This window comes from Leptonychotes weddellii, chromosome 1 (assembly GCF_054177405.1).
Source record: "Leptonychotes weddellii isolate Sample4059 chromosome 1, ASM5417740v2, whole genome shotgun sequence".
Taxonomy (NCBI): Eukaryota; Metazoa; Chordata; class Mammalia; order Carnivora; family Phocidae; genus Leptonychotes; species Leptonychotes weddellii.
Genome location: NC_138369.1, coordinates 15,297,562 through 15,311,532, shown reverse-complemented (window position 1 = coordinate 15,311,532; position 13,971 = coordinate 15,297,562). Strand labels below are relative to the sequence as shown.

Below are 13,971 nucleotides of genomic sequence, written 5' to 3'. Positions count from 1 at the left end.
CTTCCACACCCTGAAGTCTCAGATTCCAGTGAAGGGAGATAGCTTTTGGAAAAGAGCAGTGCCTCCTTGAATTTGCCTAAAGGTTAGATTCTCTCTGCAAAGTCTGTCCAGTGGCCAATGAGCCCAGAGTGAGATTCCTGAGGTACACTCCCCTCCCTACTCCCCTAATAGTGCCAGACACTCTTCTAGATACTGAGGATACAGCAGTAAACAAAGTTTCTGTCCTCAAGGAACAGTAAATAGACAGGAACTACCCACTCGTCCAATGGTTTATAAGGACTGCGGGAAAAAAACGGAAGAAAATCAAGTGCTAGGCTTTGGGAAGGGGCAGATTTAAATATGGTGATAGGGAGGCCCCACTGAGGGTCACAAAGGAGGTGAGGGAATCAGCAGTGGTGGACGTTCCGAGGCAGAAGCAGGCTTTGTTGAAGACTGGCGGGAGTGTGTTGGGGCTGGTGCCAGGAGGGATGGCAGGAGGGTTTGGGGGACGGTGGTGGGTCATGTGAGACTCTGGATTCTAGCTGTACCTCTGGGGGAGGTGGGGAGTTCATTGGAGGGGGTGCAGTGATTGGAGGAGTAGTGTGGTCTCACCTGATGAAGAGCTCATAGGGAGCCATAATGAGAAGCTGACAAGTGGTATAGTTGAGTGAAAGGAAAATGGCAGATTGACAGGCTGTGCTAGTGGGAGCATAATTCATGTTCCCAGCCTCCTGGGAGGGTGGAGTAAGCATAGTGAATATCATCAAGGAAAGGAAGTGGGTACATGAAGCGGGAATAGGGAGGCATACTTGGGAACGCGGAATTCAGGAGATGGGTTGAGTAGCAGAATGGATGTAGCTGAAGACTGAAGAAGTTGGAAGGTCAGGTTTAAGAATTCTACAAGGCGTTCGGAGGGATAAAGAGATGAAAGGTAGGCGAAGCAAAGTGCTGTGGAGGATAGGGGCTAGAAATGTCAACGTTTGTATAATAGGAATCTCAGAAGCAGAGAGGAAATGACCGGAGGAAGGGGAAGAAAATGTTTGAGGTTATAATGACCAAGAGTTTCTCAGAAATCATAAAAGAGGAAAGGTCTGAAATTTAAAGAATGCTAAACACAACAGATGGAAGGAAGAAAGCCCACGCCTAGACACTAGAGTAAAAACTTAACAAAGATGTAGAGAAAATTCCAAATTGTTTTGAAAGAAAAAGTCACAAAGGAATAAGAAGACTAGTCAGTAGCAACAATGGATCTAAGATACTTTTTCAGTGTTAAAGTAAAATAACTTTAAAAGAATTTTGTATCCTACTAAACTGTTACTTAGATGTAAAGATGAAATATTTTTTTCCTCTAGCATAGCTGACCTTGGAAGGTTTTCCACACAGAGCTCCTGAGTGGAGGAGGTACTTTTAGAGTCCAGGGGCACGCAGTAGAATCCGTAACATGTGAGAGAGCACACACCTAGGGAAGTGTTTTGTTGGCCAGAAAAGCAAGGGCTTTGGGACTTTGGAGTGAGCAAAGATTTCTGACACAAGGCACAACGCCACAAACCTTGGAGGAGGAAATGGTTAGAGGGGGTGACTGATTTTTTTTTTTTAAAGATTTTATTTATTTATTTGACAGAGAGAGACAGCTAGAGAGGGAACACAAGCAGGGGGAGTGGGAGAGGGAGAAGCAGGCTCCTGGCCGAGCAGGGAGCCCGATGCGGGGCTCGGTCCCAGGACCCTGGGATCATGACCTGAGCTGAAGGCAGACACTTAACGACTGAGCCACCCAGGCGCCCTGGGGGTGACTGACTTTTAAGAACTTCTGTTCACCAGAGAGTAAAAAGGCAAGCCACAGGGTGAGAAAAGATTTGCAGTACATATGTCTGACACAATGCTTAGATCCAGAATTTGGAAGAAACGCCTCCCAAGACAGAAAAAGTTAGGCAACCCCATTAGAAAAGGGGCAAAAGATCTTCTCAGTTAATTTACTGAAGAGGATATCTGGATGGCTAGCAAGTATATGGAGAGGTGTTAACCTCTGCAGTCATCCAGAAAGGGCAAATTAAAACCACAACACAGTGCTTCTGCACATCCCCCAGAATGGCTGTGAAAAAGATGGACAGTACCAAGTGATGTTGAGGTGTGGAGCACCCTGAATTGTTGGGCCCTGCTGATAGGGCATATAAATTAATGGGGTGATTTTAGGAGATTTGGCAACCCTTACTAGAGGAAGAATTATGTACATATTCTACAACTCTGCGAACCACTCCTAGGCATACAGCCAACAGAAATACATCTCATGTTCACTTAAAGATATGTTCAAAGATGTTTACGACAGCACTACTTGTCATAGTCGCAAACTGGAGTTAAACCAGATGTCTACCAAAAATAGAGGGGATAGATACATTGTAGTGTATTTACACCGTGAAAGTCTATAGGGACCCAGCAGTGTTGAGTTCATGAACAATGGTGAATGAGAGAAGCCAGAAACAAAACATGACATCCTATGTTCTCTTGATACCAAGTTTAAGAACAGGCAAAACTTACCTAGGGGTCTCAAGGTCATGGTAGTGGTTAGCTGTGGGAAAAATGATGACTGAAGGGAGCCATGAAGAGGACACTTGGGGTCTAGGGCTGTCCTGTTTCTGGGTCAGGGCACTGGTTATGTAAATGTATTCATTTGGTGCAAATTTCTTGATTTTTACTTTCATGATTTATGTATTCTCTATGTAGTACTTCAATAAAAAGTTGAATAATAAGAAAGGTGTAAGAAAGCAGCCCGTATCAGTAACAGTCCAGAAGTTAATTCTGGGTAATCCCAATACGGAAGACAAGTGAGGAAACGGGAGGCAGTACAGAGCAGAGAGAGATGGGAATGTGCTGAACTCTTTCTCTATAGGGAAATGGAGATAGTTACAAGTCTAAGTAATTGATGGGGAAAAATAAAAATAGTTAGAGGTCCTGATAAGTTAATGGAGTAACTGCCAGAAATGTAAAAATAGAACATATATCTTTGGAATATGCTGTGTTGATTAGGAAAGGTTTGATGGCAATTAAGAAAGTTAGATGCTGGAGTCTTTCTAAGAAGAATTTCTGAGGTGGGCAGTCCACTGCTGGTATCATTAGAAACCCAGCCGCTCTGTCTTGTTCTACTGTGTGAAGCTTCTACTTCAAAGGTGCTTCTTCCCTGTGGGTCTAGGATTCTGGAGCTGCTGTGGTTTCACCTGCATTCAAGTGGCAAGGAGGAAGAAGCAGGAGGGACATAGCCCTACCTTTTAAGGAAATTTCCCAGAAATCATACATAAAATGTCCCTTTGCATCTCTTGAGCCAATGATATGACCATACCTGGCTTCAAGAGAGGCAGGAAAATGCTTTTTAGCAGGGTTGCAAGGTGTCTAACTACAAATTGGGTTTCTTGGGGTGCCTGGGTGGCTTAGTTAAGTGTCTGCCTTCAGTTCAGGTCATGATCCCAGGGTCCTGGGATCGAGCCCTGCGTCAGGCTCCCTGCGCAACAGGAGAGTCTGCTTCTCCCCTTCCCTCTGCCCTTACCCTGCGTGTGCTCTCGCTCTCTCTCTCACTCTCTCAAATAAAATCTTAAAAAAATAAAAAATAAATAAAAATAAAAATTGGGGTTCTTTAAGGAAAAAGGGCAGAATAGCTTATTGGGAGGCAAAACGGGGGAAAAAAAGCAACAAACCCTCTCTTCTCTACTCTACCAGTACTTCTTGCCACTACGTGTGTGTAGGTTTTTCTCACACCATTCAGTTCTCTGACACCTGCTGGGTGTTGTACAATTTCACTCAATTCTGGCACAGTCTCCCTGGAAGTAGCATCAGATCCCACAGGTTAAGGGCTCAATCCCATCAGACTGGCCCACTTTAGATCCCAGTTCCAAGTCCAGGTTCTTACCTGTGCTTGGGATGACCGGCTATTAATCAGGTTCCTGTGACCCCTCCTTGGACTTGATAATTTGCTAGAACAATTCACAGAACTCAAGAAGACAGTTTACTTGCTAGATGACCAGTTTGTCAAGAAAGGCTATAACTCGGAAACAGTGAGATGGAAGAGGTACTAGGTGGATATAGGAAAGGGGTGAGTGAGGAGCTGCCCTTAGTCATTCCACCCTTCTGGGACTTCCAGTTTTCACCAACCCGGAAGCTCTCCAAAATTCCCGTACTTCAGGGATTTTTGTGCAGGCCTCAATAAGTAGGCATGACTGATTAAATCATTTAGCCATTAGTAATTAAACTCAGATTTCCAGCCCTTCTCCCCTCCCCAGGGGGCTGGGGGTAGGCAGCTGCAAGTTCCAACCCTCTAATCCCATGGTTAGTTCTTCTGGCAAGCCCCATCCTTTGTGACTTTCCAAAAGTCATTAACATAAACAGAGGTGGTTGAAAGGGGTGTGTTGGAAATAAGACATTCCTTTCACTTTTATCACTTTGAAGCTATTTCAGGAACCAAGGACAAAAACACAAGTATAACAAAAACTGCTCCCAGCACGCATCACTGAGAAAATTACTGAGGGACTGTGTACCAGGAAGTTTGGACAAGACCAAAATACATATTTCTTATTATTTTTAAAAAAATACGTATTTCTTTTTTTTATTAAGATTTTATTTATTGGGCGCCTGGGTGGCTCAGTTGGTTAAGCGACTGCCTTCGGCTCAGGTCATGATCCTGGAGTCCTGGGATCGAGTCCCATATCGGGCTCCTTGCTCAGCAGGGGGTCTGCTTCTCCCTCTGACCCTCCCCCCTCTCATGTGCTCTCTCTCTCTCTCAAATAAATAAATAAAATCTTTAAAAAAAAATATTTTATTTATTTGACGGACAGAGACACAGCCAGAGAGGGAACACAAGCAGGGGGAGTGGGAGAGGGAAAATCAGGCTTCCCACTGAGCAGGGAGCCTAATGCGGGGCTCGATCCCAGGACCCTGGGATCATGACCTGAGCCAAAGGCAGACACTTAACGACTGAGCCACCCAGGTGCCCCCCAAAATACATTCTTATTAAAAAATCACAGTACTCTAGGAGACAACTAGGAAATTGCCACACCTAAGAAGGGAAATTGAGGGCAAGAAGTAAAAAAGAACAACTGAAAACTTGGTAATTAGAAAACATGAGATAAGGAGGCTGAATTAAGGACATCTTGAATAGTGATTAAAATACCTATAAATGGGGGCACCTGGGTGGCTCAGTTGGTTAAGTGATTGCCTTTAGCTCAGGTCATGATCCCAGGGTCCTGGGTCCGAGCCCCACATCGGGCTCCTTGCTCAACGGGGAGCCTGCTACTCTGCCTGCCTGTTCTCTCTCCGTCAAATAAATAAAATCTTTAAAAAAAAAAAAAAAGAATAACTATAAACGGGTTAAACTCACTCATCAAAACTCTCAGATCAGATTTTCTTTCTTTTTTTTTTTAAGATTTTATTTGAGAGAGAGAGCATGAGTGGGAGTGGTGGGGGAGAGGGAGAAGGAGAAGCATGCTCCCCGCTGAGCAGGAGCCTGATGCGGGGCTCAATCCCAGGACTCTGGGATCATGACCTGAGCCAGAGGCAGATGCTTAACTGACTGAGTCACCCAGGCGCCCCCATTTATAGTTATTCTAATCACTATTCAAGCTATCCTTAATTCAGCCTCCTTATCTCATGTTTTCTCACCCCAAGATTTTATTTATTCATTAGAGAGAGAGCACAAGCAGGGGGAGGGGCAGAGGGAGAGGGAGAAGCAGGCTCCTCCTTGAGCAGGAAGCCTGAAGCGCAGCTTGGTCCCATGACCCTGGGATCATGACCTTAGTCAAAGGTAGACACTTAACCAACTGAGCTACACAGGTGCCCCTTTTGATCAGATTTTCTTTAAAAAACAAACAAAAACAGCTATATTTAGTAATGCATCATCTGTCAAGCAGACACAGGTTAACCTTGAGGGAGTGGTAAAATACGGCCAGTGAATTTGTCATCCAGGGGAAGTCATTGATTGGCCTAACCCATTTTTTTTTTTTTTTAAATCTACGTATAGAGTCAGTTTTACATGTGTTGTGGCTGGAGAACAGCATAAATTGTTTCTGTTCAGCTCTTTTATTAGTGAGGGCCACCTTGTAAATTCTGAACATTTTAAGACAAGTTTGTCTTCCTTGTGGATTGCTCCAACCTTTGTGTTCGTACTTCCAAGGTTTTCTGTAGAGCAGGCCTCACTTCTCTCTCTCTCTCTAACTCCCTCTGACTTTACTAGCCTGAGGTCTCTAAGGCCTGGTTAGCTCTGCACCATGGCCCCCTTTTGAGGCTGCCTGCTCAGAGGTAGAAGAGGCCAGTGTTCCTGAAGTGGAGATGTGGGTGCACGCAGGTGAGGGTTAACAGCATTGTTGTGGGGAGAGCAGAGCTTAGGATGTTGTGAAGGCAGTGAGGATTCCAATAAGAGTTCATTATTATCTTTTTTTTTTTAAGATTTTATTCTTAAGTTATCTCTACACCCAAAATGGGGCTTGAACTCACAACCCCGAGATCAAAGTTGCATGCTCTACCACTGAGCCAGCCAGGCGCCCTGAGTTCATTGTTATCTTAATGATAATGCCAGGTGCTGGACTCTGGTTACTTGAGGTCATCCCTAAAAGGTGGGCTCATCTGCAGAGCAGCTTTCAGCCTGGAGAACATCTGAGAAGCATGCAGAGGTCCGTGGAGCAAGGAGGGCAGGCATGAGTGTGTTACAGGGCCTCAGTCATGGGTTCAGGGCATGCTCTAGTTATGATTGGTAAGGACTGGACATGCCTAGAAGCAGGAAATGTCTAGGTAGAAAGCTACTGAGAGACTAGGGGCTTGACCAGAGTGTCTTTTAAAGGAGCAGAGGAATCCTTCTTTGGAGTTGTAAGCCTCTGTTTTCAGAGTGTTGGTGGCATGAGACCCAGTGAGGTTTTGACTCACCTAATATGTACCCTTGAGCGTAAGGTGTTTCCCACAAATTGCCTATTGTCAGCCTGCAGTGCCCCAGAATGTGCTCTAAAGCTTCTGATGACAAGTGCCAAGTGCCCAGGCGTTTCCCATATGGTCACTTTTCTGCACAGAGGTCTTGCTTTTGTCTCTCAAGGGTGGAGTTTAAGAAAAACTGTCTTGTGGCATATGGGTGGCTCAGTCGGTTAAGTGTCTGACTCAGTTTCAGCATGATCGCAGGGTCCTGAGATCAAGATAGCCTCCCCACCCCCCCGCTCTGCGCTCAGTGCAGGGTCTGCTTGTCCCTCTCCCTCCCCCTCTGCACCTCCCCCCACCTGCTCACTGGCTTTCTGTCTCTCTGAAATAAATGTCTTTAAAAAAGAAAAACTTTGTCTTATGTAAATTTTCAGGCATATAAAAAGAAATCCTTATGTACTCATCATTGGGTTTCTTTTCGACTGGATTTACTCTGAAAACTACTGCCAGTGTTATCTAGAACATTTTGAACAAATGTCAGAATTTTTCTTTGTTTTCTTTCATTTCAACCAGAAATGTCTGTTTAAGAAATTGACAGATCTAGGGGTGCCTGGGTGGCTCAGTCGTTAAGAAATTGACAGATCTTGGTTATGGCTTCTGTGGATTTTTGCCCTTTTGAGTTCAAAGAAATAGAATGTTAGTAGTGAACAGTTAGTAAAAAGGGGAGTGAGTATTAGACTATATGCCTTGAGGTTCTGCACGTCAGAATTTGAATTTCACTATCATATAGTACCTGTCAACAGACCTGAGAATGGTATGCCCTCTCAGACCAGCCTTGAGTAGCGACTTTCCTGCCTGCATCATATTGGACAGGTTTCATGTGTGTGCTAAAGTCACCTTCAATGCCCTTGGTTCTGCCGAGTCTCATTTACAGAGGTATCCAGATTCTTGGACTTATTTGCAGCATGAGGATGAGGCTCTCTGAAGCAGATGCTCTTCAGGATTTGAGAAAGGTTCATTTCCCTATGGGAAGGTGAGGGGCTGCGGAGCCCTCTTTCCCTCTCTCACTGTGATGTCAGAGTGTGGAGCAGAACTCAGTACCTGATGCCCAATTAGGCCCCTGGGTAGTTTCCTGATGTCTGTCCACTGCAGGTGTGGGTGCAGGGTCACTCCTTATCTCTGCTGCCTTGTTTCGCTTTCTTGCAGGGAACCCTGGTTGAGACCAGATCCCATTAGACTGGGCTCTCTGCTGGGGCATATTGTAATCATTTTCTGTAGTCTAAAAATAACCCCAAATCTAGAAGGAAAATCACGTTTGTACATATTTGAAACAAAGCAGAACAATTCACTTTCTTCTACATATTCTTATACAGATTTTAGTAGAAAATTAATAAAAATCATACCAGTTTAATATTTGGGACAGTGCTTGCATTTATTAATCAGGAAGTTGGAATAAATCTAAAATAAGATGCTATGAAAAATATCAAAACATAAGTTTGAGACAGAGGTTACTCACATTTGATAAATTTGAGGAAGCAAAAGCAATTCTCCTTGAATAGCATAGTGAAGCCGAATTACCGTTTTCCTGTTGTAGTGTACTTATAACCAGCTGTTCATTTCGGGTCAAGTATTTTTGGGGATATTCATCTCTTACTGCCATTTTTCTGTGTCTTTCACTGGTAACTCTTATTAGGGAAGTTTATGATTTATAAATCAAGTCAGGATGCCCTAAAGATCAACTTTGTGGTTCATCCTACTGAGAGATTGGGTGGGTAACCATGTGAATGAATGAGACCAGGAAGACCAGTTAATTTCTTGACTCATTTAAATAAAATTTATCTTGAAGTAGTATGACAGTAGGGCTTTTGCAGTTTATTTTAAATAACTGAATCTGGAGAACATTTATTTCTTGGAAAGAGACCCAAGGCATTCAGTAGGGCTTGCTTTTTGCAAAAAGTCAGTAGCGTTGTCTCTGCTTCTCTCTCCCAGATCAAGCACTGCGCCTAGCAGAAATTTTCCTACCTCTCCAACATCATCAGCAAGTCCCTATTCCTCAGTGTCCGCCTCTCCCATTGCAAATGGTGATAGCACTAATACCTCTGGGATGCACAGCTCCGGTGTCAGCAGGGGGTAAGAGCAGGCCCTTTCACTTTGCTTCCCTCCCTCCGAGTGCTGCCACACTAAGCCTGGTGGGATTAGGGTTCCCCGTGGGAGCAGGCTGCATGTGTTTTCTCTCTCCATTTCATACCCACCATGAAGTATGCCTCCTACTTCTCACTTAACGTTGCTTGTCCTTATATGAGCTGCTTATATGACAGCCTAAGTCACTGGTGGTCCTGGGGGGTCACCACTTTTTGTGTGCAGGGATGGACTGGCCATATCACAGCACAGTAATAGCTCTGAGGGAATGGTTCTCAGCTGTGGGGGATCCCTGCCTGTTCCCCCTCCGGATGGCTGTGACCTTTGTGCAAGCATCTCACGAGTGCCTGCCACATAGCACAGACTGAATGAGGAGGAGGGTGAGGCAAGAGAGTGTGCATGAATACTCAGGCACAGTTAGGACCGAGTGTGGCCTGGTGAGTGGTGGCAGGTGTGAGCTCTTAATCTTGGTAACCACATGTTCTTCCCTGAAGTCACATGGTAGTTGTTAGCCTTCCAGAGGGACACAGTTAGCATTTGCCAAAAGCCTGAAACTAGAGAACTCAGCATTTCTCCCCTTAAGGATGTGTTTACCACCTACTGTCATGTCAAATCAGGGGCAGGGGTAGGAGAAGGGGAGTGGCTGGAGGGCTGGCAAGGGGAGGAGAAAAAACTCGTATCATGGAATTATTGCCAGATAAGAATTGTAGAGGCCCTGGAGGAGCCCCACAAGGTATCCGGAGAGCATTTGCACAGCACTCGCTTTTATTGCTGATGTGGGTTGTGTTTTCCAGTGGATCTGGCTTCTCTGCTTCATATAATTGTCAGGAGTCCCCATCGTCTCACATTCAGCCTGGGCTCTGCGGACTTGGAAACCTGGGGAACACCTGCTTCATGAACTCCGCTTTGCAGGTAGAGGGGAGAACTGTCGTCTCAATAACTGCTTCTTCACAGGACTGAGGTGTGGTTAGGAAAGGCATGCTAAAATGTTGGGGGATCCTTTACCAGGGGTACCTGCCTACCCTTTGTTAGAGCTTCAGGGATCCCTATCAGGGCATCTCCCACTGGTAAGTACAGAATGGCCTCATCACTTTTAATGGTCCTAAAATGTCTTCTTAATCAGTTCTGGGGTGGGTTTTACAGTAAAAATACTTTGAATTTTGTTGGCCATTAGGGATGATCTCCCCAGAAAATATTGGAGTACTTGCCTGGCTGGTTTCTGATGGGATGAGAACTCACTACAGCTGGTACCATCTTCTTACCAGTGATGCTGTCTTATCTCATGCCCCTGATAGTGCAAAATCCTAAAATCCTCCCTTTGATACTTCATTTGTTTGTTGATCAAATAGTTACTGGGGACATACTGTGTGACCATACTGTGGTGGACATGGGCTGGAGTTGGGGTCCAGCTACAGAGTTAGGAGGGCAGAGTTCCCAAGACTGCCTTCACTTCTGACACCAGCTGCAAGTTTGGGAGTCCCCAAGACCACCTTCAGTTTCAGTAATTTGCTAGAAGGACTCATAGACTCACTTAAAACTATTATACTCACAGTTGTGGTTTATTATAGGGAAAGGATACAAGTTAAAATTAGCCAAGGGAAGGAGCAAATAGGGAGAGTCCAGGAGGGTCCCCAGTACAAAGCTTGTTGTTCTCTCCCTGTGGAGTCAGGATGCATTACGTTCCTGGCATTGATGTGTAACAGTAGGCATGGGGTATTGCCAAATATATAAACTCACCTGAGCTTTGGTTTGCAGAGTTTTTATTGGTGGTTTATCACATGGCATGATTGATTGATTGATTGCCTAGGTGGTTAAACTCAGTCTCCAGGTAGACTGATAAGACGTGACCCAAGTCCGTCCGTCCCCCCTGCCCCCCTGTTCCCCCCAAGTCACAGTGTTGGTCTTTCTGGAGTGGCTGGCTCTCACCCTAAGATGACAGTATAAGTGTGGCTACCACCACCCCAAATACAGTGTTAGATTCTCCAGTATGACTGATGACCTCCAGACAAACAAAGATATTCCTGTCAGGGATAACATTCCAGGGGTCAACAGAGTATTTTCCAGAAGCCAAGGGCAAGGGGCGCCTGGCTGGCTCAGATGGTAGAGCATGTGCCTCTTGATCTCAGGGTCGTGAGTTCAAGCCCCATGTTGGGTACAGAGCCTTCTTAAAAAAAAAAAAAAAAAAAGATGTAGAAGTACAGAAGCCAAGGACAAAAGCTGGACTTTCTCTTTGGGCAAGGCCAAATTCTTTACTATACATAGAGACTCCGTGGTGAGCAAATGAGACATGGTTTTTGTATTCACAGGACTTACAGTCTAACTTTGAAGTTTCATGGAGTAGAAGGGAGAAAATAAAAAGACATGTAAAAAAATAGGTAACTCTTGGATTTGGAAATTATTTTTTCCCCACTGTAGTGAGATGGGAAGAGCAGAGTACTAAAGAAAAGAAACTTGAGATTTGGCATTTCATGGGTAGGTTTTCTCAACTCTTTGTATCCTCAATTTTCCTCAACTGTTAAATGAAGATAATGATAATGAGGAGGTCTATAGCTCTACATGTAAATCTCAGGGAAAAAAAAAAGGTTAAATTTCCATGATTTAAGTTTCTATCTCCTAATGCTAGGGAAAGAACAAATGAAACCCAAATGAAGTGGGAGGGGAATAATAGAAGACCAGAAATTAATGAAATACAGGGGTGATTTACACTGCAGCCAAATGTGATTCTTTGAAAAAAAAAATAATAAATTGATATAAATGCTCAGGGAAACTGATGAAGAAGAAAAGAGAGAAAATATAAATGACCAAAGCTAGGAATGAAAGATGAGTATCACTACTGACCCTATAGCCATTAAAAAGATTAGAGGATAGTAAACTAAACCAGTATTGCACTTTATGTTAAATAAGTAAAATTTAAATAAAATTAAATTTAAAAAATTTTAAAAAGATTAGAAGATAGAACAACTTTATGCCAATAACACAATTTAGATGACAAGTTTGGACAGGTTGCTTTGGAAGGCATAATTTATCAAACTTAGGAAGAAATAGAAATTATGAATAGTCCTGTATTTGTTAAAGAAATTGACTCAGTAATTAAAAGCTTTACAACAAAGAAAATTCTTGTTCTGGATGGCTTTATTGGTGAATATATTCAAAGATTTAAAGCAAGAAGTAATACCAATCATACAAAAACTCTTTCATGAAATGGGAAAAGAGACAGCTCCCCAAATCATTTTACAAGGCAGCATACTCTGATACCAAAAATTGACAAGGAATTTTTTTTTCTCAAATTTTGATTGTTTGTTTATTTTTTAAAGATTTTATTTATTTATTTGACAGAGAGCACAAGCAGGGGGAGTGGCAGGCAGAGAGAGAGGGAGGGAGAAGCAGGCTCCCTGCACAGCAGGGGGAGCCCGATGTGGAACTTGATCCCAGGACCCCGGGATCATGACCTGAGCCGAAGGCAGTCGTTCGACCAACTGAGCCACCCAGGTGCCCTCTAAAATTTTATTTTATTTATTTATTTTTAAAGATTTTATTTATTTGCAAGAGAGAGAATGAGAGACAGAGAGCATGAGAGGGGGGAAGGTCAGAGGGAGAAGCAGACTCCCCGCTGAGCAGGGAGCCCGATGTGGGACTCGATCCCGGGACTCCAGGATCATGACCTGAGCCGAAGACAGTCGCTCAACCAACTGAGCCACCCAGGCGCCCCTCTAAAATTAATCTCTACACCCAGTGTGGAGCTTGAACTCACAACCCTGAGATCAAAGAATCACATGCTCCACCGACTGAGCCAGCCAGAACCTGCGACAGGAATTTTTTAAAAAAGGAAGATTTTAGATAGTCATATCTCATTACTGTAGACACAAGTAATTTAAATGAAATTTTAGCAAATCAAATTCAGTGATACCTAGATGAAAGTGTAGAACAAGTAGGATTTGTACCAGGAGAACGTGGTTGATTGGACACCTGAAAAATTAATGTGTGTCACTTAGCATAGTCACAGAATAAAGGAAAAAACCATACGACCATCTCAGTAGATGCAGAAAAAACACTTGATAAAACTCAGTTTTTTAATTTGAAGAGTTAAAATTAGTATGTACACATGGATATTAATGTTATATATTACTTTTTCTACTATCTCGTTATCCTGATCTTTTCCCCCATAATGTTTCAGCTCTAGTAAGATATTTTGCCTTCAGCTTATTTATATTTTGTCTTCCCATGAGATAGTGGAATGTCCTAATCAATTCCAGTTAAAAAAATTATCATCTTAAAATTATGATGTTAAAAATTATCATCTTTCATTGAATAGAAAATTATTCTGTCAAGCACTTGGGGTATGCAGCTTTTGCCCTCAGATAGTTATTCAGAGACTGTACTTAGACAGTGTGAGCCCCAAGACCATGTCCTTGGGAGGTTAGCTGCAAGGCAGGCCGCCAGCTTGGGCTTCTGGGAGGCTATGCCTTACAATTGTGAGCCTTGTAGAGAATCTCCTGAGAACTTCCTTTTGTTGGGAGTTGACCCTCAGTGGACCTTAATAACTTGGTTTATCTTTATCTCTGTGTGCTTGCCAGAAGGGGTGTGAGCTCTGATCGTGTTCTTTTTCAGTGCTTGAGCAACACTGCACCACTGACTGACTACTTTCTCAAAGATGAATATGAGGCTGAAATCAACAGAGATAACCCTCTGGGAATGAAAGGGGAAATTGCAGAAGCCTATGCAGAGCTCATTAAACAGATGTGGTCTGGAAGGGACTCTCACGTGGCACCTCGCATGTTCAAAGTAGGTTGCTATATATACTTCCTTTTTTCCATTTTGGGGAGAGTGATTTAGTGTTATTTCAGTTGCATTTTGGGGTTAAGATGAGATTAAAAGCCCCACATGATGAGATCCTCCTTTTCTGTTGTTCAGTCATGCAGCGCACAGTTACTCTAAGTGACCTCAGCCCCCACGTCTGGGCTGAGGATACTGCAG

The 13,971-nt window shown here is 43.6% G+C and overlaps 1 protein-coding gene across 5 annotated transcripts in view; it reads left to right on the top strand.

The window, feature by feature from the left end:
• USP4 (ubiquitin specific peptidase 4) overlaps nucleotides 1–13,971 on the top strand; it is a 51,538-nt gene that overhangs the window by 19,210 nt on the left and 18,357 nt on the right. For 3 of the 5 annotated variants that reach the window (XM_081817582.1, XM_081817598.1, XM_081817608.1), the window contains 3 exons: nucleotides 8,848–8,988; nucleotides 9,792–9,909; nucleotides 13,606–13,779. In XM_081817582.1, coding sequence (XP_081673708.1) covers nucleotides 8,848–8,988; nucleotides 9,792–9,909; nucleotides 13,606–13,779 — 433 coding nt within the window. Of the gene's footprint in view, nucleotides 1–8,847; nucleotides 8,989–9,791; nucleotides 9,910–13,605; nucleotides 13,780–13,971 lie in introns of those variants that run through there. The other 2 variants (XM_081817591.1, XM_081817624.1) reach the window with 2 other exon arrangements.